At 45.7% G+C, this 26,983-nt stretch overlaps 2 protein-coding genes across 6 annotated transcripts in view; one reads left to right on the top strand and one right to left on the bottom strand.

The window, feature by feature from the left end:
• USP20 (ubiquitin specific peptidase 20) overlaps positions 1–24,274 on the top strand; it is a 43,695-nt gene extending 19,421 nt beyond the window's left edge. For 2 of the 3 annotated variants that reach the window (XM_081897085.1, XM_081897084.1), the window contains exons 15-24: positions 2,119–2,152; positions 3,286–3,331; positions 6,523–6,703; positions 9,911–10,037; positions 10,979–11,148; positions 11,392–11,473; positions 12,273–12,381; positions 13,473–13,575; positions 14,123–14,194; positions 14,937–19,399. In XM_081897085.1, coding sequence (XP_081753211.1) covers positions 2,119–2,152; positions 3,286–3,331; positions 6,523–6,703; positions 9,911–10,037; positions 10,979–11,148; positions 11,392–11,473; positions 12,273–12,381; positions 13,473–13,575; positions 14,123–14,194; positions 14,937–15,097 — 1,085 coding nt within the window. In that variant the 3' untranslated portion in view covers positions 15,098–19,399. Of the gene's footprint in view, positions 1–2,118; positions 2,153–3,285; positions 3,332–6,522; positions 6,704–9,910; positions 10,038–10,978; positions 11,149–11,391; positions 11,474–12,272; positions 12,382–13,472; positions 13,576–14,122; positions 14,195–14,936; positions 19,400–20,747 lie in introns of those variants that run through there. The other variant, XM_081897086.1, reaches the window with a different exon arrangement.
• The window catches only part of FNBP1 (formin binding protein 1), a 123,195-nt gene continuing 118,680 nt past the window's right edge, over positions 22,469–26,983 (bottom strand). For all 3 annotated transcript variants that reach the window (XR_014164667.1, XM_081897094.1, XM_081897095.1), the window contains one exon: positions 22,469–26,416. Coding sequence is in view for 1 of the 3 variants with exons in the window: in XM_081897095.1 (XP_081753221.1) it covers positions 26,409–26,416 (8 nt within the window). In the remaining 2 variants the exon portion in view is untranslated. The remainder of the gene's footprint in view (positions 26,417–26,983) is intronic.

Below are 26,983 nucleotides of genomic sequence, written 5' to 3'. Positions count from 1 at the left end.
AACAAGAAAAAGTATAAAAGCCATTAAAGGCAGTTCCATGTATTAAAAAAAAGAAAGAAAAACAGTTCTGTATATAAGAGTGCAAATGCAGCTCCCATATAGACTGAATGCAGATTCTACTTAAAAGGCCTTCTGCAGCTGTCGAAAACAACAACCGTGATGGTGCCTCTAATGGGAGGGAAATCCAAAGAGTGGTGCCTCGGATGAATTCATTCAGAACCTTCTTCATCTTGCCTGTTCTTGGTTTCTAAGGACTAGCAAAGGGAGTTTCCTTGTGGGCCAGGCTGATCAGCTGATGAGCTGAATGAAAGGAATTCCAGGTCTAAAGTGGTGCGGGGGGGGGGGCAGAGGGAGATTTCAGGCTCAAATCCTGTTTGGATGTGAGGCTGTCTAAACAGGGTTATTTTATTTTATATCACTTACTAGTTGTCTAACACTGAGCAGTCTTGAGCTGACTAAAAATCAAGCTTAAGGGTATGTTGTTTAAAATAGCCATCAAAATTTAAAACCACAACTCCCATCAGCCTCAGCCAGCATGGCCAGCAGCCAGGGATTAGGGGAGTAGTTGTCCAACTTCATTTGGAGGGCAAGGCATTTGGCTGTCCCTGAGGTGGGCAATACTGGGCTAGATGGGCCAGTAGTCTTCCTATCTTCATATCTGAAAGGCTGTAGATCAGTGGTAGAGTATCTGCTTTTCATGCAGAAGGGTCCCTGGTGATGGGAGTTGGTAAGAGGATATATTAATTATAGTTAATCCTCTACTAACAGACCCACATGTGTGGGTTAATGAACAAATGAAAAAACGGCTGGTGCTTGTTTTTAAAACACAGGGCCAGCAAACAAGAGTATTAAATCCAATCATTAGGCAGATTAATGAAGCATAGGAATAGGCTGTGTGTAACAGCTGACCCCCATTTCCCCCCTTTTCAGGGAAACAGACAATGGACTGCAAAGGAAGTTTAAAAAGCTTTACTAGGCCTCCGACATGCATCTTCCTTACGCAAGAAAAATAAAATAACTCAGCTAATGATATTCTTTGTGTTATAGGAATTCTAAGGTCTCATATATATAAATCATATGTTCGTAAATCTACAAGGCAAACCACATGTCTGAAATAGTACAGGAGAGCAATCCTGAAGCCATTTTGACTCTTCCAGTGACCTCAGATATTCTCTGCAACAAGGAAGGAAATGGGGAAAGCCTCCCCATTGTCTCTTTGTTCACAAATCCTGTCTTAAGGGTGTATTTGTGCATGAATAGGGTGAGCCTGTGACCTGGATTCAGGAACTAAGTATTTAGCATCTCAAAAGGAATGGCCAAACTTCCTAGGTAAAGCAATCAAGTGACCATTATCAGTATCCTGCTAGACAGGATTTCTGTGGTAGATCGCCCAAGTGATGTATTTCTGCTGTAGACCGCTGCCTCCTGTGATGTATGTATGATGTTTTGGGGGATGGTCTTGAGCTACAGGCTGGGCAATTTCAAGAGTCTATATAAGGGCTTACTCACCTCCTATGTGTGGTGAGTGGGGACCCTGTTGCAACCGTTTAATAAAGATCAGGCTTACTAGCTGCTTTGCTTCTCAGTATTCTCTGGTTGGCTTCTGTTATTTTCTTCTACCAAAAGAGAACCTACATAAGGACTCTATACAGGCTCTTGGATACCCCATAAGGGAAAATGAGCAGGGTTTTTCCTTACATTAGAAATGCAGCAAAGCAGCTTCAGAAGTGTGCCTGAGGCTGGGAGCTAAGCTAAGGTATGTCTGTCTCCATTGCACACAGAGAGAGCAAAGAACAAGAAACTGGCTTTCCTTCCTCTCAGAAGAAGAGGGTGCCTGAGTCACCGAGCCTGCTCTAGAAATTAGTAATCTGTGGTCCTTAACCCCTTTATATACTAATAGAATCGTTAGGTTTGAGTGCAAATCTCGCACACCTGGTTCATTCCAAGTCTGGAACCCTGGAGAGCTGTTGCTAGTCAGTGTAGATAATACTCAGTTAGATGGACCAATGGCCAGAGTCAGCATAAGGCAGCTTCCTATATTCATATCTGCTTCCTTGCTCTGTGCAACAGATTGGATAAAGTGCTTCCCTCCACCCTCTTTCATTTTTCTTTCTGTAGGTGACAACATGTACAGTTGTGAACGTTGTAAAAAGTAAGTCTCTGGCTCCTTTTTCAGTATTTTGAATACAGTGGTACCTCGCAAGACGAATGCCTCGCAAGACGGAAAACTCGCAAGAAGAAAGAGTTTTCCGTTTTTCGAGGTGGTTCGCCAGACAAATTTCCCTATGGGCTTGCTTCGCAAGAAGAAAGCCCATAGGGAAATCTCCGGGGACCTCTTTTAAAATGCTGGCGGTCGGGAGCAAAGACTTTTGCCCACCGCCGGCCTTCAGAAGAGGTCCTGGACCTCTACTGAAGGCCGGCGGGGGGCAAAAGTCTTTGCTCCCCCCGCCTGCCTTCCCGGGACAGCGGAAACTTCTCCGCTGTCCTGGGCAATCTTAAAATGCTGGCGGGCGGCAGCGAACTCTTCGCTGCCGCCCGCCAGCATTTTAAAATCGCCCCGGGACAGCAGAGGCTTCGCTGCCGCCCGCCAGCATTTTAAGATCGCCCTGGGACAGCGGAGAAGTCTCTGCTGTCCCAGGGGCTTTTAAAATGCTGGGGATCGGCAGCGTAGCCCTCCTGTCCCCGGAGTTTGCAGGGCGGGAGATGGGGAGAAGTGCTTTTCTTCCCACCGCCAGCCTTCAGAACAGCCTTCTGAAGGCTGGCGGTGGGAAGAAAAGCCCTTGTCCCCCCCCCCCCCAGCCTTCAGAAGAGGTCGGGGGGCAGACTGTCTCCGGACCTGGTCTGAAGGTGGTTTCCATAGGAACGCATTGATTGATTTTCAATGCATTCCTATGGGAAACCGTGCTTCACAAGACAAAAAACTCGCAAGAAGAAAAAACTCGCGGAACGAATTAATTTCGTCTTGCGAGGTACCACTGTACCACCCTACTCTGCCTTTTATTTTATTTGTTTATTAAATTCCTGTACTGCCCTTCATCTGAAGATCACAAGGTGGTTCAAACCTAAAAATACAAACTCAGAACACAAAATACATAACAAAGCGAAAACCAAAACCAACCAATAACGCCCCCCTCCCATAAAAGTGGCATAGACTGTTAATCAGCCAAAGGCCGGTTACAGTGGGTTTGTTTATATGGGGAGAGGTGGTCCTTGTTGGGATTTGCAGTTTAATAAATATTCCAGATGGCCAATTAACTCTTCATTTCCCCCCTTTTTCTTTCCCAGGTTGCGGAATGGAGTTAAGTACTGCAAAGTTCTCCGGCTCCCTGAGGTAAGCAGATAAAGCCATGTTGGTTTATATCCTGAGACAGCAACCTCTTCATTCTGCACAGTGAGCAAATTGGAGATGAAAGGCATTCTGATGTGGCCCGTATTTTTCACCTTTGAAAAGAGAGAATAGTTCTTTATTCACTTCTTCATCCAGTATAGTTTACATAAAGTGAGTTATAGCTAATTGGTTGAGTGCATGCACATTGAATGCAGAAGGTCCTGGTTTTTAATAAAAGGAATTGTGTTAACATTCTATGGCTTTTTAAATGTATCTATGGGAGGAGATTTATTGGTTTGTTTTCGCTTTTGCTTTGTTATTATGCATTTTGTATTCTCGTTTTGTATTTTTCCGTTGTGAACCACCCTGGTATCTTCGGATGAAGGGCGGTATACAACTTTAATAAATAATCATAATAATATAGCTGGAGGATATTATTTGGAAGTAATAAGCCTCTGAATGCTAGTAGCTGAGAACCACAGGTGGGGAAATTGCTGTTGCACAGTGGCGTAGTGTGTCGGGGGGGTGCAGGGGGGGCCGGCCGCACCGGGCGCAACATCTGGGGGGGCGCTCCACGGGTTAGGGGGCGCAAAATCCACGGGTTAGGGGGCGCAAATGACTTGCCTTGCCCCGGGTGCTGACAACCCACGCTACGCCACTGCTGTTGCATTTGGGTTCTGCTTGTGTGTTTCCCATTGGGGCATCTGGCTGGCCACTGTTCAAGTTCAGTTCGATTTATTGGTTTAGCGAGCAGCCATTACACACACAATAATAATAATAATAAGAATACTGCTAATAATAGTGGTTTACATTTCTTCTCCCTGACCTTTGCAGGCTAAATCATTTGCCATTCCCTCTTTAAGTTTTATTACACAAATTTGTAAAGCCTTTTGGCGATAAATTTGGATGTTCTAAAGGATATATACCTCTCTACATCAGACAACAAAAAGCAGGTCTTTGCAAGAGACGTCCTTCCCTTCTGCGATCTTAACAATGGGTGGATCACCCACCCCACTCACACATGAAAACAAAGACCACCACAGCCAACCACAAATGAATAAGCACACCCTAGGCCAACCCCAACCTCTCTCGCCACCAAAGGAACACAAGTGAACAGCAGAGAACCTGCACAAGCAATGCTGACACCAAACTCTACATACAGTAAGCGAAATAGAAACATCGCTACCCGACCCCACTCTCACCCATCTCTCCCCGCCTCCACCTCTTTCCCCCTTTTCTTCCTAATGTCTCAACAAATGAAAATGATTTCTAAAAATGTTACATGGGGAAAAACACACGAGAGAGAGAGATTGCACACCTTTGTATATCAACAAAATCTTTAATAAAAAACCTAAACAGTCGGTGGATGTAATTGTTTCTAAGATTGTTATAAAAAGAGCATTCAAGGAATACATCAGCTATATCTTCAATTGACACAGTGTTGCAGCTGAAAGCTCTATCCTTTAGACCAGGCATCCCCAACCTGCGGCCTTCCAGATGTTTTGGCCTACAACTCCCATGATCCCTAGCTAACAGGACCAGTGGACAGGGATGATGGGAATTGTAGTCTAAAAAATCTGGAGGGCTGAAGGTTGGGGATGCCTGCTTTAGACAACTAAATGTCCTTCTGTTAGAAGACTGGATGGGTTGACAGAAAGGAGTTCCTAAGGATAGAGCTTTCAGCTGCAACACTGTGTCAATTGAAGATATAGCTGATGTATTCCTTGAATGCTCTTTTTATACCAATCTTAGAAACAGTTACATCCACCCATTGTTAAGACTGCAGAAGGGAAGGACATCTCTTGCAAAGACCTGCTTTTTGTTGTCTGATGTGGGACGTGGGTGGCGCTGTGGGTTAAACCACAGAGCCTAGGACTTACCGATCCGAAGGTAGGCATCCCTGAGACGGGGTGAGTTCCCATTGCTTGGTCCCTGCTCCTGCCAACCTAGCAGTTCAAAAGCACGTCAGAGTGCAAGTAGATAAATAGGTACCACTCTGGCAGGAAGGTAAAAGGCATTTCTGTTCGCTGCTCTGGTTCGCCAGATGTGGCTTAGTCATGCTGTGGCTGTATGCCAGCTCCCTCAGCCAATAAAGCGAGATGAGCGCCGCAACCCCAGAGTCGGTCATGACTGGACCTAATGGTCAGGGGACCCTTTACCTTTACCTTTAAGTCTACCAGATATCTTTGCAAGGATGGATACAATGGGAAAAAAGCATACAGTCTGTTGGATTGACAGATCTTGATCTCAGCAGTTTGTGATGGCATCTCAGTGTCTCTCAGCCAGGGGTCAGCAAACTTTTTCAGCAGGGGGCCGGTCCACTGTCCCTCAGACCTTATGCGGGGCCGGACTATATTTTGGAAAAGAAAATGAATGAATTCCTATGCCCCACAAATAACCCAGAGATGCATTTTAAATAAAAGCACACATTCTACTCATGTAAAAACACTAGGCAGGCCCCACAAATGACCCAGAGATGCATTTTAAATAAAAGGACACATTCTACTCATGTAAAAACATGCTGATTCCTGGACCATCCGCGGGCTGGATTTAGAAGGTGATTGGGCCGGGTCTGGCCCCTGGGCCTTAGTTTGCCTACCCATGCTCTAAGCCTTTGAAGTATTAATTCTTTAGCTATCTCAAAACCCTGTGCCACAAAAAAGGAGACAGAGAGTCCCAATCTCATGGCAGCAGATTGCATTTCATGTTTCCATAAGTTTGGGGTGTTGGCAACTGTGAGAACAGGTTGCTGAATTAGATGGCAGAGGGACTTCTCGGTGGTGGCACCTGCCCTGTGGACCGCCCTCCCATCAGATGTCAAAGAAATAAACAACTATTGGCCTTTTAGAATATATCTGAAGGCAGCCCTGTTTAGGGAAGCTTTTAATATTTGATGAATCATTGTATTTTAGTATCCTGCTGGAAGCCATCCAGGGTGGCTGGGGAAACCCAGCCGGATGGGTGGAATAATAATAATAATAATAATAATAATAATAATAATGGACCCCTGGCCTGATCCAGCAGGACTATTTTTATCTTCTTAGGCTTTTTACCCCAGGGTTTTAGTTTATGTTAGCTTTATGATGCCATGCACACACAGCCCTGTCTGAATGTATCTTAGGATAAGCCCTATGAGGGGTTTGAACTTGCCCATCTGCAAGTCCCTTTCTGAGCTCTGATGCCTTTTCTCCTAGATCTTGTGCATTCACCTGAAGCGTTTCCGACATGAGGTCATGTACTCCTTCAAAATCAACAGTCACGTCTCTTTCCCTTTGGAGGGGCTGGACCTCCGGCCTTTCCTGGCCAAGGAGAGCATCTCGCAGATCACCACCTATGACCTCCTCTCTGTGATTTGCCACCATGGCACAGCTGGCAGTGAGTTGTTTGTCCCTCCTCCCATTCTTCTTTGCCTGGAGGGAGCTTGCAGCCTGGAATGACTTATGTGTTGTGTGTGATGAGCACTTCTCGTAAATAAAGATTAGGCAGATAATTATGGAGTTAAACTGTGGAACTTGCTCCTTCAGAAGATAGTAATGGCCACCAACTTGGATGGTTCTAAAAGAGGACTAGACAAATTCATGGAGGATGGGGGCTATCAATGGCTGCTAGCCAATATGGCTTTGCTCTGCCTCCACAGTTGGAGGCAGCAATGCTTCTGAAAGCCAGTTGCTGGAAACTACAGTAGAGAAGAAGGCTCCTGGGCTCTGGTTCTGCTTGCAGGTTTCCTATTGGGGGATCTGTTTGGCCACTGGGAGAACAGGTTGCTGGACTAGATGGGTGATTGGTTTGATCTATCAGGGCTCTTATGTTATTAAAAGTGCCTGTGAGTTAATCTCCCTTTCTTCACCTCCGCCAAAAAAATAATATTTATAAATTGAAAATGTGAAAATGAGCCATTTCAATCAGTACAAAACAAGTTACAAAACATAAAGCCAGGTCAAGGATCATTGCAAATAAATCACCTCCTATTGCATAACCAGCTGGAAGAACTGAGCAGGCAGATAAATAAAGCCTTAACATGTTGACAGTTTCAAATTCATAAGCATCTTCCTAGCAGGTTCTAGGCTACCCTTCTCCCAAACTAAAAGTTATGACTGTAACCATAAATGATAATTTGCTGCAGGTGTGGGGCAGCTATTTCCATTGACTCTTGTATCCTCAATAAAACAATGCTATGTAGCTATAGACTTAGCCTGTATGCTTTTGATCCCTGGCCATTCCCCCTTTTCTGTGAGGTTTTCTAGTAAAGCAATGTGCCACAATTTTTTTTTTTGGGGGGGGCAAATATTTTCTGTTTCATTTTATAATATATATAAAGCAAAGAGAACAGTTGTAACAACCCACCATTCCAACATGCAACCTCCAGATAAAAAACAGGCAAACCAAAGGCCTCCACTGCCTGGCAGACTTCTGCCGAAATAACAAACTCATATTGACATAAAAAATACAAGACAAATACCCTGGCTAATCACCAACTACAGTACATGCCTTCTTAAACAATCCATAGACTCAGCAACCACTAGGCCCTTGTCCACCTTTGAAAACCTCTGGACAGCAGAAGAACACAGCAAGGGGATGGTATCCACAATATACAAAATACTGCTCCAAAATCCCACAACCCCCCTTGATGCAATCAAAGAACAATGGGAGCACAACAATGAAATTAACCCCACCCAATGGACTAGAATGTGGTCTAAACCTCCCTTTGAATCCATCTCAGCCAAAAGAAAAGAACTGACTCTGAAACTTAGTTACAGGTAGTACCTAACACCATGATACACCAAGGAACCTCACCAAAATGCTGGAGAGGCTGTGCTTCTACAGGCACATACAGCGGTACCTCTGGATATGAATGGGATCCGTTCCGGAGCCCCGTTCACATCCTGAAGTAAACGTAAGACATCACTGCGTGTGCATGGGTCGCATTTCGCCACTTCTGTGCATGCGCATGACGTCATTTTACTTCTGGGTCGCCATGGAGTGCAACCCAAAAATATTCATCCCAAAGCTACTTCAACCCGAGGTATGAATGTACCTCCACATGTGGTGAGAATGCCCCCAAATCCAACCCTTTGGGACGGCAGTCATACAAGAAATATGCAAAATAACAGAACAGGTATTAGACGTCACCCCAGAACTGGCCCTACTGAACGTTTTCCAAGATAATACTGCCCACTCACATTATAAAAAGCTTATAACCACCTACTCTAAGCAGCCAGAAGCATCATAGCCAGGCACTGGAGAGACCTGTCAGGAGTGAACATGGACCACTGGTAGCAAATCGTATGAGAAATAGCCTTGCCAGAAAAGCTAACCAACTGACTGAAACTGACATGATCACATACACAGCTCAACAAGACAACAAGAACCCACCGACAGCATACAAATAAATATGACTTACTTGACTCAACAATCCCTCCCCCACTCACAAATGCAAACAAACCTCACTGCAGCCAATTACAGACAACCAACCACACCCTGGGCCCTCCTAATCCCTCTTACTACCAAGGAAATGGAATAAGTGAACAGAAGGAGAATCTACCCAGTTGATGCTGACACAAAACCCCACACGTACACTATAGAAAAGAATACAAGTTTCACCACCCCACCTCTCCTCGCTCCTCTTCCTCCCTGACCTTATACTGTATACAACAGAAATGTCTCATATCAAATGTAAGACTGTAGAAAAGACTTTACAACCTGAAAAAGAGACATTGCACGTATTTTTGTAAATCAAGAAAATCTTTAATAAGAATTATTTTTTAAAAAACAGAGGAGAGTTAAAAGATGAAAAACGAAACTAAAATAGGGACACATGGGTTTACAAATGGGTTAAAACAACAAAGTTCAAGTTATGAAACAAAAAAGTGAGAATATAAGTTGTCTCCGCCTAAAGAATATTACCATTATCTGATTATCAAGTATAGTTCCAAATTTGCCAGGCTTCTTCTGAAGGTTGTCTTGAAAATGATTTTGTTGTATATGTAATAACAGACTGCTAAATTATATGAAAAGTGTCTGGAGGTTCTAGCCCTAGTTGAAATCTCAAATTGTGCAAAAAAAAAAAAAAATTCTATTACAGTTATATTTTTTTATATATATCTTATTTAGGATTTTCTTGTTTTACAGAAGTGTAATGCCTCGTATTTTCCCCCCCCCCATGTAACATTTTTACAAATCCGTTTCATTTGTTGAGGCATTAGGGGGAGAAGGAAAAAAAAAAAAAGGAAAAAGAAAGGGGGTGGAGGGAGGGAAGATGGATGGGGGTGGGGTCAGGTGGCGATGTTTCTGTTATGCTTAATGTATGTAGAGTTTGGTGTCAGCGTTGTTTGTGTTGTTCACTTGTGTTCCTTTGGTGGTGAGTTTGGGGTTGGCCTAGGGTGTGGTTGTTTGTTTGTGATTGGCTGTGGTGATCTTTGTTTTCGTGTGTGAGTGGGGTGGGTGGGTGTTTTGGATCTAGAGTAAGTGGTGCATCTTACATCCAATGTAAGATTTGGTGCTATTTTCACATGCCATGATTTTTTGATACCAATATTCAAGGTCATTCACTTGGGACTCTTTTCAATCTTGCATTCTTAAAAGGTGGGCACTACATCGCATATTGCCAGAATGTAATCAATGGCCAATGGTACGAATTTGATGATCAGTACGTCACGGAGGTCCACGAAACAGTTGTACAGAATGCAGAGGCCTATGTTTTGTTCTACAGGTAAGATGTTTGAAAGTAATTGGCCCTTGCTGGGGAAACTAGCATTTTTAAAGATGGCTGAAGAGCTTGAGGAGAGAGTGTTTCCCTGGGAGGAAGATTCAAATTTATGTAATTCTAGTCCTTAGACACTTACAAAACAAAGTTTAACAATGCAAAAGTAGAACAAGGTAGCAGAAATAGGAATTAACTTGGATGCAAATGAACTGCAATGGAAACCAACTTAGAAGTTTGAATTTCCTTGGTGAATTCCACTTTCCCCTTAAAGTGGAGTGGCGAAGAGGCAGAGTACCTGTCCTGCATGCAGAAGGCTCCAGGTTCACTCCCGACATCTCCAGGTAGGCCTGGGGACTCCCTTCCTGTCTGAAATCCTGAAGCGCTGCTTCCAGCCACTGTAGATAACCATGAGTTAGGTGGACCAATGGGCTGCCTTGGTATAATGCAGCTTCCTGTTTAAATAAGCTCTTTATTTAGAACCACGAGGACTAGAATCTTAACTTTATTTATAGGAGAAGGACCATAGTTCACTGGCAGAGCATCTACTTTGCATACAGAAAGTCCCAGGTTCAGTCCCCAATGGCCTCTCTTGTAGGACTGAGAAGAACATCCTGTTTGAAAACCTGGAGAGCTGCTGCTGGTCATTGTAGACAATACTGAGCTAGATGAACCAAGAGTCTGGCTCAGTTTCTAGAATCCAGCTTATTTCTATGATTGTCAGCTGTTTTTAGTATAGTATTTTAATTGTTGCAGCCCACCCTTGGACCCTAGTATGAAGGGCAGGTAATTAATTGTAATAATTATGATGAGGCAGCATCGTAGGAAAGAACCCCCCCCCGTGATTTGCAGTTAAACATGGAACAGCCCCATCATCTGCATGGTGGTGGCTCCTGCTGCTTCATTCTGACGCCTCCACCCTCTGCGCTTTCCTCATAATCTTCCTCCAGGAAGAGCAGCGAGGAGGCTGTGCGGGAACGGCAGAAAGTGGTCTCGCTGGCGACCATGAAGGAACCTGGGCTGCTCCAGTTCTACATCTCTCGGGAGTGGCTCAACAAATTCAACACCTTTGCAGAGCCAGGCCCCATCACCAACCATACCTTCCTCTGCTCCCATGGAGGTGAGGGGGCGGGGAGGGAGGGCTCACTTGAGGGAATGTTACTTGGTGCTGTGCTGAGAGGCAGGGATCTGCTTGGCTTCTGCTTCTAGCTAGCCAGTTTTCCTCTCAGAAGCCACACAATTTAAATGTCCGGTGGCAGACATGCACAGCCCGTGTGGTTCCTTGTGTTCTGCAGGTGTGTTAGCAACTACCCAGAAGGTACCTTGTTTTTCATTACCTCTTCTCTGTTTCATTTACTCGCAGGCATCCCTCCAAATAAATATCATTATATCGATGACCTGGTGGTGATTCTTCCCCAGAACGTCTGGGAGTATCTCTACAACAGGTAAGGGGAGTAAGTTTGGGGGTGGGGGTGTTTTGTTTCATTTTGTTTTAGTAAAATCAAGTACCTAGTCCCTAGGGTAAGTGGAGAGCAAGTTGAAAACTTACAGCTGGGGCAAGAGCACAAGCACAATGCAGGCTTTCTGACTCTTCAAATTCCTTCTTGGTGCCCATTTTTTCTGTGAAGCTTTTGGCATCTGGTTTCTATTTTTCTCCCTTTTGCTTTTGTCTCCCTTTCCTCCAATATAACCTCTCATGTGTTGAACTGCTGATTGTAATCCAGCTAGGGCAGGTGCCTAGTCTTTTCCCCTCCGGGAAGTGCCACTAGAAGGCACAACGTAAGAGAAATAAAGGTCTGCAAAGCTGTACTACACCTGCATAGCAGTTCTGTTGCTGATGGCCTCAGAATTGATTGTCAGCAATGGGGAAACTTCCAGATGTTGCTGGCCTTCCGGATTTTGCTGGACTATAGCTCCCATCAAACCTGATCATTGGCTATACTGGTTGGGTTGATGGGAGTTGAAGTCCACCCACTTCTAGGGACTCAACACTGCTCTAGAGGGCACCAGGCTCCCCTGACCATTGGGTTGTGCTGGCTGGGGCTAGTAGTAATTGGAGTCCAACAACCTCTGGAGATCCACACATTTCACTAAACCTGGATGAACCCAAGGAATGTCTTCTTATTTTTTTAAAAGCGGTCTGCATCACAAATACTTGGAGTATTTGGGCATGTGGTGCTGGTGTGCTTGGTCTTTTCCCCCCATTGCCTCTGTGGTTATGCTTCAGTCTCCTCTTGTGTTCAGGTTCGGTGGCGGCCCAGCTGTCAACCACCTCTACGTGTGTTCAGTGTGCCAGGTGGAGATCGAAGCTCTGGCCAAGAGGAGGAAGATTGAAATCGACACTTTCATCAAGGTACTCCCACAGCAGATAGGCCTGCTGGGGTGGGGAAACATAGTGGTAGTACAAAGTAGTATCACTAGCTGTCAGTGTCATTCCATCTAGTAGTGCACCTTATGTGGGGCTTCCCTTATGCTTGATCTGGAAGCTGCCGCATAAGACCCATTCTGCATTGGTAACAACTAAATCCTTTAGTGTGGCAGCACCTAAACTTTAGAACTCAACTGCCTATTGATATCAAGCAGGTGCCTTCACTGTGCTCTTCTCTGCTAAAAACAAGCCTGCCCAGTTATTTAGAAAGTTGATGTGAGTCTTAAATCTGTTTTTAGTCTATTATTTTAATTTTTCCAATTATTGTTGCAAATTTTTCTTTGTGATAACTTTATCGTTTTATATTTTTTGTGAACTGCTTTGAGGGTTGTTGTTTTTTTGTAGTCAGGCAGTATATAAATTTTATTAAATAAACAAACGAATGCTCCGGCTCAGTTATGGATTCTGCTGACCGGCAGTGGACACAATCTCTTTTTATGACATTCAGAATCAAGCATCTTAATTTGCTGCAAGCAACGGATTCCTTCCTCTGCACTAAGGTGTCTGCAGCTTTGATTTCATGTGTTTGCTTGGTAGATTTATACCCCACTTTTTGACAAGTCCTCAAAGCAGCTGAGGATGTTCATAAAACACAACAGATACACCAAGAGCAATATGCTCACAAATCAAAACTGAGTGGCCAGGCAGCTGGTGTCAGACTCTCCTTCCGCCAGGGCTTCTTTGGTGGTTGGGGAGGGAACAGTCTAACTGCAGCCACCCTTGACGCTGCCGTTGTCTGCATCCACCTTGTGACAGAGCAAATGATCTGCTCCGAATCTCTGCAAGCTCAGTAAAATACAATCCATAAAATGCAGGAGACACATCCAGAGGCTTGCAAGGAAGCTTATGCCAGCCCTTAAAAATACAGTTCAGCATAAAAGGAAGATTTGAAAACTAACCTACAAAATCTGGTGGCTGGTGGCAGTGTTGGTGTTTTCTACCCACCACTGCCTTTAGCTGCCATGATAAAACAAATGACGATAGCAGTAATTCCCTCTTTGCCCTCTGCCCATCAGCTGAACAAGGCCTTCCAGGCCGAAGAGTCTCCTGGAGTCATCTATTGCATAAGCATGCAGTGGTTCCGCGAGTGGGAGGCGTTCGTCAAAGGAAAGGACAACGGTAAAGACTGGCAGGGAGGGGAGTTGGCAGTGGAAAAGGAGGGGTGGGGAGAGAACAGGGTTGTCACCAAGTGCCTTGGAAACGACTCAGAAGGGGAGGGGGTTTCTCTCATTCAGTAGGGATGGCCAACCAGCAAGCCCGTCTGCCCCTGGTCCAAGTATGGTGGTTCTGGCAAAGTCACAGTGCGATAAAACTTTTATATGAATGTAAGGTGATGGGAATGGTTTTCCCCATTTTACCCTCACAGCAGAGAGTTTGGCAGACAGTCGGAGACTAGGCCCAAGGTCCTCCGTGAGCTTCATAGCACTTGAGTCCCGGTCTGCCATATCCTAGCCTGGCAGTCTAAACCTGCCTCTGTCACTCTCTTTCAGCCTAACCTACTCCACAGGGTTGTTGTGAGGATGAACTGGGGAGAGGCGGAGAACTGTGTATACACCACCTTGAGCTACTTGGAGGAAAAGTGGGCTATGAATAAATAAATGGAACTATGGCAAATTTAATTTTGAACTGTACTACCTGCTAACTAGTATTCCTTCTTTTCCCGTAGAACCGCCTGGACCTATTGACAACAGCAAGATTGCTGTGGCAAAAGGCAGTGGTCACATGCAGGTCAAGCAGGGTAAGGCTCCTCAGAGCAGCTATTTCAGCCTCCCCCCCCTTTCCTGTTTTCCATTCTGTCTGCCTCCCTCAAGAGACAGGATCTTAGTGAAGCTGAAGCAAAGGAGAAAATTCTGGGGCTTGGGAGAGGACCTTGAGTGGCTTTAGAAAGAGGACTAAACAAATTCATGGAGGGGTAAGGCTATCCAGTATGTTCCTGGATATCAGTTGCTGGGGAACACATGTAAGAGTGTGGCACTGAGGTCCTACATATGGGCTTCCCATTGGGGCATCTGGTTGACTTCAGTGAGAGCAGGAAGCTGGACTAGATGGGCCACTTGTCTGATCCAGTAGTGAGGCTGGGAACCACAAGTGGGCAGAGCTGGTGTTGCAGTTGGATCCTGTCTACAGGCTTCCCACAGGGGCATCTGGCTGGTCGCTGTGCTTCAATAGATGGCCTTTGGTCTTCTCTAGCAGCCAGGCTCTTATTGTGTTCTTAGTTCCCTGTGGGCTTCTCTTCTGCAACTTGCAGCGTGGAAAGAGTAGCAGCCTACCTCACAGGGTTCCTGAACAGCACTATAAACACTCTTTTGCAATGCTCTTAAGTTGTCTATTAATAATAGCAGTAATTCCCCTCACCGTTTAATAATGCTTTTACTGCTTTGAGCAAAGCTATGAGAAAAATTTGCTGTTGACAGAAGCCTTTTGGATCTGCCCAGCTTACACCAGCGTTTTCTCTACTGCTACCTATGCTCTTTTGGCAGGAGCCGATTATGGGCAGATTTCCGAGGAGACGTGGACTTACTTAAACACAATCTACAGCGGAGGCCCCGAGATTGCCATCCGGCAGAATGTGGCCCAGGTGCAGGAGGTGGAGAACATGCACGGGGAGCAGAAGATTGAGGCTGAGACCCGGGCGGCCTGAGAGACAATGGACCACGTGGGGAAGGTACACTGGAGAGGCGCAGGGGCACCCAGAGCCCCTGAGGTTAGGCTCATGTGGATAGCTGCTTTACCTTCTGTCGCACCATTTCCCCATCTAGACCCATTACAGTCTACTCCAGGGATGGGGCAACTGTGCCCCCCCATCTGTTGAACTACAACTCCCATTAGCCCCAGCTAGCATGCTCCAGTGGTCAATGGATGATGGGAGTTAAGAAGCTGCCTTTAGAATGTTCCTGAATCCTGAAGAGTTTCTTTAAACAAACCCCTCAGTTCCAAAACCTTTCAACAGTTTTTTTTTTTAAAAAACACACACATAAAAAGCTGCCTTGTAGTGAGTCAGACCATTGTTCTATCTAGCTCCTTATCGTCTACACTGACTGGCAGGGACTCTCCAGGGGTTTCAGGCAGTATCTCTTTCCCAGCTGTATTTGGAGATACTGCTGCGGATTGAACCTGGGACCTTCTGCAAGCAAATCTGGTGCTCTGCCACTGAGCTGCACCCCCCCCCCCCAATAAAGATTCTAGTCCAATTGTTCAGCCAGCATGAAGTAATTAAGTGGGAAGATAGAAAGTTTCCTTTATATCGAGCCAGACCATTGGTCCATTTAGCTCAGTATGATCTACAGTGATTGGCAGCGGCTCTTGGGAATTTCAGGCAGGGAGTCTAGGAGAGACTTACATGGAGAAGCTGGGAACTGAACCTGAGACCTGTGTACAAAGCAGGTGCTCTACCATGGAGCTATTGTATTTCACCTAAAAATAAAAGAAAGACCCTAGTCCTTATGGTTCTGTATGGGTTGAACTGAATAAGAACTTAGGAAGATTACTTATAACATGTCAGACCATTGGTCCATCTAGCTCAGTATAGCCGACGCTGACTGGCAGTGGGTCTCCAGGGTTTCAGGCAGGGGCCATTCCTAGCTCTACTTGGAGATGTCATTGGGGAATGAAGCCGGGACCTTGAGCACACAAAATAGATGCTGTACTGCTGAGCTACATTCTACGAGTCTTGTTGGGCTACCAAGTTCCCCATCCGTGATCCACTCTTCTGGCTCAAGGTGCTCAGCCCTGTTACTTAAGACCCTTTTGTTCACCTCAGGTACCAGGGATTGAACCTGGGACTGTGAGCATGCTAAGTGTGTTCCCTACCATGGATTGATAGTCTCTATGCCCCCTCAACATACACCTCATCAAGCCCATCTTGGTACAACACTGCCTGACTGTGCTTTTTTGCTTGCCTGCACAGAGGATAGAGAGAAGTGTGTGGGCATTTGTAGAAATTAGCCTACTGTGCAAAGGTAAAATTTGCACCCATTGCTCCACCCACTTTTAATAGAATCATAGAATTGTAGACTTGGAAAGTTCCCAAGGGTCATCTAGTCCTACCCCCAGCAATGCAGGAATCACAGCTGATGAATCCCATACAGGTGGCCATCCAACCTGTTTAAAAACATCCAACAAAGGAAGAGTCCTCCGCCTTCCAAGGTAGTCCATCCCAGCGTCGAACAACTCTCACCTTCAAAAAGTTCTTCCTAATGTTTTGCCTCACCCATCTCTGGGAAGTGGCTGCCAGGAGGATGCCCAGAAGGAAACCTGGCCCCCAGGCTGAAAAAGGTTCCCCAGCTGTGTTCTAAAAAGAAGCACAGCTCTGATCTCTTTCCTGTGCTCTTGACAGGTTGGGCTGGCCCTGACTTCCCCTTGGGGAGTGGACATCCTTGGGAGTGATTCCAAACACTCTACATTTCTTTGTTTCCCTTTGTTTCCCTTTCATGTTTTGGAACTGAAAAAGCATACAACACAGCCCCCGCCACTGTCACCTTGTCCTGTTCACAGTGAGTAACACTTGTAGGAAGTGATGTTAATTTTGTGGGGAAAATAGATATAGATCACCTGTGTGGAGTAATTAATAAAAGACTTCGCTGGGTCCCTAGATCCAAAGCACAGGACTTAACACACTTTAGCAAGAGAAACACCTCCCTGGGTTTAAAATCACAGAATCATGCAGCACAGTGAAGCAAGAGGGACATAAGTTTTAAGACCTTTTAAATATCCTGTTATAGCCGTGTACAGCACTTCCCCTTCTCTACCCCTCTTGCAACGGACAGAAAACAGCATTACTAAGTTTAAATGCTTTACTTACAAAACACCAAAGGTTAGATTCATGTGTTATTCCATGCAGCAGCAAGAAGAACACAGGGTGTTTACAAAATACAGAAATAGCTTAAAGCACACAGTCTGAGCTTGTAGCAAGCAAGCTCAGGCATGTCCTATTTCTGTTCATTCTCCTTCACCATGTAAACTCACAAAGGAGGAAACTTAACTTACTTCCAGGTGAGGGATGTGACCTAGCTGAGTCTAGGAACAAAGTAGTATAATAACCCCTTCATGCATTAACTAGCCCTATGTTTTTCTAGCTATATTTGACTGCAATTCCCCACAAATTTGATGCCTAGCCTAGCACCAATGAGGCCTTGCAGGTGTCCACTTGCAGCTTCACAGGCCAGAGAGTGCCCTGCAAGTCTTGCCTTTGCCCAGCTGAGAAAGAGGAAGACACCTTTGCCAGAGTTGCATTTGTCTGGTTTTTACTTGCTTCCTTCCTAGTCCCTGACTGGATAGGTCTGCATTCTGCTTGGTGTGACCTCAGAGGAAGCTTGGAGAACTAGTTTTCCTGCTTTCTGCTGGCCTCCCCATTTGTCCTTTTCCCTTTGGCGATCCTTGCGGCCTTTCAACAGCCCTGACCCTTTAGCCCGCTCCTTGGGCACCAAGCATAGTCACACACCTCTTCTTGTTAATTTGCCCGCCTCCCTCCTCTTGGATTTCTACCATTTCAGTAGTTGATGTAGCAGTTCTGCTGGAGTCAGACACAGAAGATGTTTGTGGGGTGGATGACCTTTCAAAGTAATGTCAGGAGTTGCTCATGTTCTCTCTCAGCCAGAGGCATTAGAGTGACAAAAATCCCCCCTACTATTGCACATAACCCCCCCCTTCTGTTGTGTATTGGCGGCGGGGAGCTTTCAAACCACGAAGTGGATCCCATCATTGTGATTTATTTATTTATTTATTTGTAAGGATGCAAAACTCCACCTTCCGATTCAGGATGCCTGTCTCCCACCCCTTCCTTGAACACAATCCCATTCACATAAAGAACAAGTGCAGCTGATCAGCTTCTTCCCATCCCATTGACTGTGGCCTCCCTGAAAATGGGTGTGTGGAAGGAAGGAATTTTGAGGAAATGGGTACCCATGAATTAGCCCCTGATGACCCCATACTAATCTTGTCGCACCGACACAACAGCACGACCCACTCCTGACTGCATGTGCAGCCAGGAACACTGGAAGCATCTTCCTAGGGAGGTGGGCAATACTTGATGTTTGGGTGCAGCTGCCTGTGAAACCAAGGAAGACGGATTGTCCCACCTGACCCGGCAGCCCCACCCTCCTCCTTTTTTGGCAGGGGTGTGTCTCTGTCTTTCTGAAATGCCTCCTGCATCCAGACTGCTGGAGGACCAGTGTTAGAACAGTTCTGATCTGTGGTGACAGATTGGACAGTTTCTGAGGGAAAACCATGTAGCCCAACATGTCTGGCACACTTGTGAAGATAGAGCCCCCCCCCCCAATTCCAGGAACCACTACTGCATTTTTCTGCTCAGCAGCTGACGAGAGATACCTTTTTGAGGGAGGTCCTGTCTCATGTTGCTTTGCACAGTCTCTGATTCTGTCCAGCCACATGTACCCTCAACATAGTTTTGTGTTGGTAATTGGTCTAGTGTAGTCTCACCTCCCCACACCTCTTTGCCTCTCTGGCCATTCCCAGGCTTTAATGGGATTGCTCCAAACCAACCATTTTTTGTTTTGTTTATGGGAATGGATAAGAGCGGATAATGGAGGGAGAAGCATGAAGATCTCTTTAGTGAGATGTGGACTTCTGGAAGCACGAAATCCTCTGCTGCAAACAGCAACCACTTCCGCCTCTTTTTAAAGAAAACTCTCTTGCAGAAGTTTCTCCATCTTTTTGTTGCTGCTTTACCTGTTGACCTGGATCTGTAAATGCCTAAAAGAGCATCCTCCTAGGCACCTGAGGAGCGTGTGGAGAGATGACTTGCTGTGGGGGTGTCATTCCTGCTCTTACCATGGAATGCCCTTTTCGAGGGCAGCCTGTTTGTGCTCTGTGGGTGGTGCCTTAAAAGAGACAGAGTACGTTATGGAGTGTCAAACTCTTGTGCTCAAATTCCTTCCTTTTGTGCTAAGACTGTTGAGCCAATAAAAAAAGCTTGCATTCAGAAGCTGTGTAAATATTGCTTTGCTTGTCCATGTGTTTATTCTCCATACCAGCGCCCCCCCCCCCAATGCTGAGGTTGGCCCCAGAAGGGACACTCTGGTTTTGCTTTATCCTCTGCCTGGATAGGTGCTGAACATCAGGCTCTAATGGCCAAATATACCCCGCCCCAAGGCCTTGCCACCTGGACTTTGGGACCCCCTCCCCCAAGGCCAAACCCCTCACCGGCCTTTAAACAAACTTCTGAACTGCATCCTGCCTGATGGGGCAAGAAAGCATTCACCTGGAAAGGGAGGGGAAAGAGTTTTAAGTGGGGGCCATCAGATACGTGGTTTCTGTTATTGCCTCTCTTCCCTTCACTTTTAACTGCCTATGTCTGCAGGCCCAGTTGGCATCATTTCCTGTCATGGAATTTTGCTGCAAGCTGCCAGTTGCAAACCTTACTAGCTTGGCTCCAGCTGAGTAGCCTGTTCTCAGTGGCCAGCCAGATGCCCCAGTGAGAAGCCTACAAGCAGGACCCAGACACAAGAATCCTCTCCCCTCCTGAGGTTTCCAGCAACTGGCATTCAGAAGAATGGCTGCCTTTGATCAGAGAGGCAGAGCTGAGCTGCCATGGCTAGCCTTATTTCCTGCATGAAATGGTCCAGTCCTCTTTTAAATCCATCCAAAGTCAGTGGCCATCACTGTGTCTTGCGGGAAGTTCAGTTCAACTATAATGCAGTGTGAAGGTGTTACTTCCTTTTGTCTGGCTTTCACCTTCCAGTATTCATAGGGTGTATCACCATCCCCTTTGATGGCTGAGAAGACTTCCTCCTTGTGAGTTTGAAATGGGGGCTCAGTTCTTAACTAAAAGCTAGAGATAATCTCTTGATGGTGTTTCAGGACCAAGAGCCAAACGTTGATGAAAGTGTTTTGTTTCCCCAAATCACAGTTAACAAGTCCTGTGTTTGCTCTCAAATGGAAGCACTTTATTTGATAGAATTCTTTCATCAAGAAACAAATGGGTCAAACACCAGAACCTTTTTGTTGTCGGTTTTTTCTTTACACACTTTTGGGGGTTATTAGACAACACACACACATACATTAAGATGCTGTTGAAACCTACGCAAAATAATCCAGTGCCTAAAAACTCACACAGAAATCATTTCTTTTTTAATAATAAAAAAAGTGCTTGACATTATATGTTAAAATATAATTTGGCTTACTTTTTTAAAAAAATCTTTTTTTTTGACACTTCAAGCATGAGGGGGCAGGGAGCGATGGAGTCAATATGCAGCAGGAAACTTTGAAAAATATTCAGCATTAAAACACAACTTTTCAGTAAATATGTTTCTTTTCTCTTTGTATATTTACAGATGTTAAGGGAGAGTAAGAGAGAGATGGGAGCAGAGGGCGGAGAAGGCTGATTTGTTTTCTTAGAGGCAAGGATCATAACTTTTCCTCTTCAATAGGATCATGAGACGGTCACAAGTTTTTGCGAACTAGATGCTTTATTAATCTGCTTCAGGTTAAATTTGGAGGCTCTGCCTCAGAGCTCTGTACGTGCTCCAGAGTGCCTTTTGAACTCCTTAAGTGTGTCTGGAGCACCAATACACTCATTTCATCTTAGCAAAGTGTCTCAATCCTTTTCTGTGCAAAGCTGTTCTGGCTACTGAAGCCCATATTCTTTGGGGTTTCCAGGAGCCAGGGCCATTCTGGATCTGGGAGACATCTAAGGCCTGCATGTCTCTGCACATTTTTGTTTTGCTACATAAAAGAAAAAGTCACCAAGTGACCCACGTGGCGGCCTGCAGCATGGACCAGAAGTCTTGACATGGATGTACAGAAGACATAAGCACTTTTTGGAATGATTTTAAGAGCAGCCCCTTGAAAGTACATCACCCCCTGCCTTTGCAACTTGCTTTATGGATATGTTCTGAAATGAATCAAAGGGTAGATTAGTTGTCCCTTTGAGAGCTATCTAATTTTTAATATTTTTTTTAATAAAATGAAGTGTCCCATCTACTTCTTTGTGTGCTCTGCTTCCATTTTTATCTCCAGATCACACACACAATTTCTCTGGCAAGGTGTTGAGGCAGGAGATGTGGTAGTGATGCTACAGGTGCTAGCCAATAGGTGACCTCCCCCTAGGTGATGTTCCCTTACTTTAAAATGGTTGGTGCTGTATCAAACCTCAAATTTCCCAGTTGGATGGGGGGGCGGGTTGGCACTTCATGGACAGGGTCATAGTGCTTACAAACTAGTGCTGCTGTCTGAAAAAATCTTAAACCACATGGGTGCTCTCTTGACTTCCAATTCTGTGCCTAGGCAGGAGAAAAGTGCCTCTGTTAAATTCTTTCCTGAAATGTCCACCTAGTAGAACAGAGAGAGGACCCTTTAGTCAAAGGTGGCTCAATGTTTTCTTTTTATACCTGTTTGGTTCTTAAGAGTAGCAAAGATTTGCCAAGAAGCTGCCAACTTTGTAGAAACTCAAGGAAACCATATTTTCACAGCCTAGTTATAAAGGCAGAAATGATTCTCCCCTCAGCTTGTGATGTAGCCACATGGACACAGCAATCATTTGGGCATTGTTGGTACAGGGTGACAATAATATACTGTCCACCTAACATATATCTATCTATATCTAATGTCTGTTTATTGAAAAGCAGACTTTCTCTTACATTAGTGGCACCATAAATTGGGAAGAAGATCCCTTCATCTTATTTACATGTTGGGACGATCAGGGATGTTACAGACTTTGCCAACAGAAATAGCTGCGGTGCTGTAAGTTTCATATCAACTTTGTCTTCCTGCAGATCTCGGGAAGGAGGAGCGTTCAGGATTCTTTAGTTGTGATTCCTGCAATGCAGGGAGTCGGACTAGATGACCCTTTGGGTGCCTTCCAACTACATTTTTTAAATTTCATGACTGAACAGCACAGCTTGGCTGCTTTTCAGGCTGCTGGCCTCTGGATAAATATATAATTGAAGCAGATGCTATGGCAGCTGAGATCTGTATTCTGCGTCCCTCCTGAACAGGAATGGTGGTGCTCAAGGGCATTCCTCACCCAGAAATTCAGCCTAGTGAACAGGGTTCCTTTTACTTTCTGCACTCTTTTTGCCTCCTGCTCCCCACTGATGACAGGTCTATCTCACTGTGAGGACAGCCCTGACTATCCCACTGTAGTGGGCAGCTGACAATACTGGAAGTAAGAAAGGTTCTGGGTGTCACTTAGTGTGGCCCATCCTATACATTACTCCAGCAACATGACACACTTTCCGGTGGCTTTTGCCCCCATGCTATGACAATGTTCAAGCAGCCAGCTATGCACACACATGGACCACAAATGCAACTTTCCAACACACCAGCCCTTCCGCTGCGATGAAAGGAGTAGACAAGAGCTTTATCCCCTTCAGACTTGCTTCATCCTTTCCGCTTGTGATCCAATGCTGGGTGAACGCATACAACAGTTTGCCGGGGGTGGGTAACAATTGGCCCTTCGAATGTTGGCCTTCTCGTTGTCCTTGCTCATTGGCCATGCTGGGACTGGTGGGAGCTGGAGACCTAGGTCCTCTAGCCCTGCTCTTTCTTACATTGACTGGCAGTGGATCTCCAGGGTGTCAAACCGAAATCTTTCCCAGCCTTACCTGGAGACCCTGGGGATTGAGCTAGGACCATCCTGCATACAAAGCAGATGCCCTGCTACTGAGCCAAAGACCCTCTCCCATTTGGCAGGTGACCAGCTGTAATACAACCAACAATAGGTTGCTTTTGGAAATCAATCTGTCCCCTAATCTCAGTCTGAAACCTCTTTGCGCTACCTGGAATGGGCCACACTTGTTTGTCTCGAACTGCCTCTATTGATGAGCACCACACCGCGGAAGTTCCAGCGCTGACGATCTTAACTTCAACAATCCATTCATATGTATGGCAGACACTCTGTAACAAGTGTGTGCATGTGGGTCTTTTAAATGAGAACTGGGCCAGGCTCTTTCAGTGTGATCTGTGATCCGTCACCCGCTGTCAAAATGCAGGTGTTTGGGAGACGAAGGCATGAGCTCAAAACCCAAAGTATTTTATCTTTCATGCAGCAAGAAAGCCACTTCCAGCCAGCCGCCCATGATGAAGGTGTGCTGTCCAGCGTGAACACAGATGAAACTACTGCTCAGTTAATCAACCCGGTCACATTGCCAAAAAGGGAATTGAAGACAGAACACCTACATTGCCAAAGTGCTGGGCTATGACGTTCCAGTACGGGTTGGGGTGGCAGGGAAGGATAAATCAAGAGTGCGATTTTGTTTCGACATGGTATGGGAATAAAAGCAGAATAAAGGCAAGAGCAGGCAGAGACAGCATGCAGAAGGGAAGAAAGGAAGGTCTTGAGATGCTAAGGACCACATAAATTAAGAATAGCAGCAGAGAGTTTAAATCTGGGCACCTTAAAAAAAGGCAGGCAGGTGCAGGCAAGGCAGCAGGGGGCGAGCATGCGGGCCCAGAGGCAGTGGAAACGGAGGTCTGCAGAAAACTGGCTGGAAGCGTGCAGGGGGTGGGCGTTGGTTTTGGGTGCACAGGTAGGCGGGTGTTTTGCAAAGGGGTGCATGGCGAGGTTTCCAGCGTCAGCTGAGCAAGAGCACACTCCGGCCCCTCCCAGCAAGCATCTATTAGGGCTCTCCAGTAAATCCTTGACAGTGGGCAAAACCACAACGTGGACAAAATTTAAACTTGGGATGAAAGGATATGGCCTACTCACTGCGGATGCAGTTGAGGGTGGGGAATGCAGTCCCTAAGGGCAAAAACTAAGGAAAGTGGCTAGACCTCAGGAAGGCCTTCAGAACAAGGGCTGACTTCTTTTGAACTCTGTGAAGATGCCAGGAAGTGTTCAGTCTCTCCACCCCACCCCACCCCCAAAAAAGATATCTGAACAATTGGCACATACCAACTCAACCCATCTATTGCTTATTTGTTTCTTGGTGGGTGGGGGTTTCCCTTCACACATTACGTTCTTTCCTAGGCGTATTTTCATGTACGCTTAATGAAACACAACACCTGGATAGGACAAGTGAGCACAGCATAATGGGGGAAATAGTTGTCAGAACAACGCTGTGCTTGCTGCTGTGTGTCCTCAGTGCTCTGCAGTGTTAACATGCAGGATTTGGCACTTATTTGCAGCAGCCTGGAGTTGGTTGCAGGACCAGGGTCACAACCCTGGACATATCAGCTAGAAGAAAAGCCCCACTAAACACAATGAGGCTTGCTTCCACTTAAACATCTATAGCAAGCATGGCTAGCTAGTGACCCATTGGATTTCCCTGGACTCCAACTCCCACCATCCTTGGCTGGGGTTGATGGGAGTTGGAGTACAACAGATATGTGGAGGACTACAGGTTCCTTGCTCCTGATCTAAGAACAGGCATCCTCCCCCCTCTCTCTTTCAACAGAGACATCCTTCCATACCCCACATGCACTAGGGAATGCTGCTGCTTAGATCAGGGATGGGGAGACATGTGACCTTCCAGATGCTGTTGGACTCCACCTCTCATCATTCCTATCGGCCACGGTGGCTGCAGGGACTGATGGGAGCTGGAGTCCAACCACAATGTATCAGAATATGGGAAGGCACAAGTTCCCCCACCCTGTTCCCACATTGCCAATCTTAAGATTAGAGACAGAAGTGAGTGGCACTAAATATTATTTTAAATAAGTTCTATTTTTTAAAAAAATGAAAATACTATTATGTGGCATCTCTGCAGTCCTTTTCTCGTAGGCACTTCGTAGACCTTCCAAACTTGCCCTAAGGAAGCACTTATTATTCCCATTCTGCAGAAGGCAGGCTGAGTCAGAGAAGGCAGCTAGCCTCAACGGCTCCCCCCTGAGTTCCTAGCTGAGGTCCGGTTATGAAGCAGTAATAGCATATGAAGCGCCTGCTGGGTCAGGCCCAAGGGGACCCCATCTAGTCCAGCATCCTGTTCTTACAGGGCCCACCAGGGGCCATCTTGTTAGATCCTCCAGACTTAAGGTAAAGCCAGGCTGAAATGAATAGATCCAAGTTAGCCATGCTCATCAATTTCAATGTGTCTACTCTGAGCAGAGCAGATATTGGATACAACCCATAATGTTACTGATGGGTTTCAATTGAACTACTTCAGTGTTTAGGCCCGATTAAAATCAGCAATCTACTTGCCAAGCTCCCTAACCAGAACTGAATGCAAGACTTTTAAACTGGTTTTGATTCACTATTTAGCTCTGATAACTGCTGTCTAGAGCAGGCATGCTGGGAATCTTTGGTCCTCCAGATGTTGCTGAAAGACGACACAATGCCTATCAGGCCCCCAGCAAGCACTGTCAGTAGCTAGGGATGATGGGAATTGTAGTTCAACAAAATCCAAAGGTTTCCCCACACCTGGTTTAGAAGCCCTGCGCTTAAGTGGGTTTGCCTGTGTGTGGTTGCAAGGAAAGCAGAACCTTGGTGTTTTCTCAGCCTCGGTTTCTCATCTACAAAATGGGAACCAAGGCAGCTTGCCTTGCAAACCCCCTTTTAGAAACTATCAGCAACGGAGTCAGGATGGATGAGCAAAGATGGCACATAATGGCGGTCAGCTAGCCAAAGCAAATTGCTGTTGCCTCTACCAGAGGGCAACACGGACATGACGGAAGCTTTTTGGTTACGTCCTCCATTTAAATGAGACTCTGGTGGAACCTCCACATGGTGTAAGAGGAAAAGGAGGGATGGGTTAGTTTGATGCAGCAGGTGGCATGCTGGAGAGTTTTAGCAAGCAACTGGGTGATGATGTTGGGAGTCATGGAATGCACCCACTATTGGGGCAAGAGCTTTATTCCTCCCTCTGCAAATGATAGCTCCATTTCAAGGGAGGGGAGCCTAACATGAGGGAGGGTTGTTGCTGTTGTTAAAAAACAAAAAGGGTGGGAACCCACAAAAAAACCCTGGTGCAAACAGGGTGCTTAAAAAAAAATCAGACCATTTGTTTCTCCTGTGCCCCTGCTCGCCCCGATGCTCTTGTTACCAGCAGCCAACACATTTAGGAATCTAAACAGAGAGAGAGAGAGAAAGAAAAGAGAGATTTCGTTAGATACACACAAGTTGGGAGAGGTTTGGGGGAAGGAGGTGTTCAAAAAGCAAAGACCCAGGGGCCCTGTACCTTGAAGAGCTAAAGCAGAAATGGATTAAGAAAAGAAAACAAATACATCATCATCATCATCATTATTATTATTAGACTCCCCAGGGATCCTTTTTAGGAAGATTCTCATGAAGGCACAGACGTGCAGTCCTAACTCAGTTGATTATAAACTGGGCTTTATTTGCTGATGACATACTCTTATTTATTACAGAACCTCATATTATTATTCCAACACTGATGCAAATGATAGATCAGTGGTGGGGTAGAATAAATGGACGGGCGTAGCTGCAGGCAACGACCGCGCTATCTTTTGTCCTGGGTCACATCTACTAGCAACATTTACAGCGCTCTTCTAGCACTTTAACAGCCATGGCTTTCCCCAAAGAATTCTGGGTGATTAAGAGTTGTAAAGAGACCCCTTACAGAGCTACAAGTCCCAGCACCCTTAGAAAACTACAATTCTCAGGTTTTCTTTG

This window comes from Podarcis melisellensis (assembly GCF_964234715.1).
Source record: "Podarcis melisellensis genome assembly, chromosome: Z".
Taxonomy (NCBI): domain Eukaryota; kingdom Metazoa; phylum Chordata; class Lepidosauria; order Squamata; family Lacertidae; genus Podarcis; species Podarcis melisellensis.
Note: the sequence above shows the minus strand (reverse complement) of the source record. Positions and strands in the feature narration are given on the sequence as shown.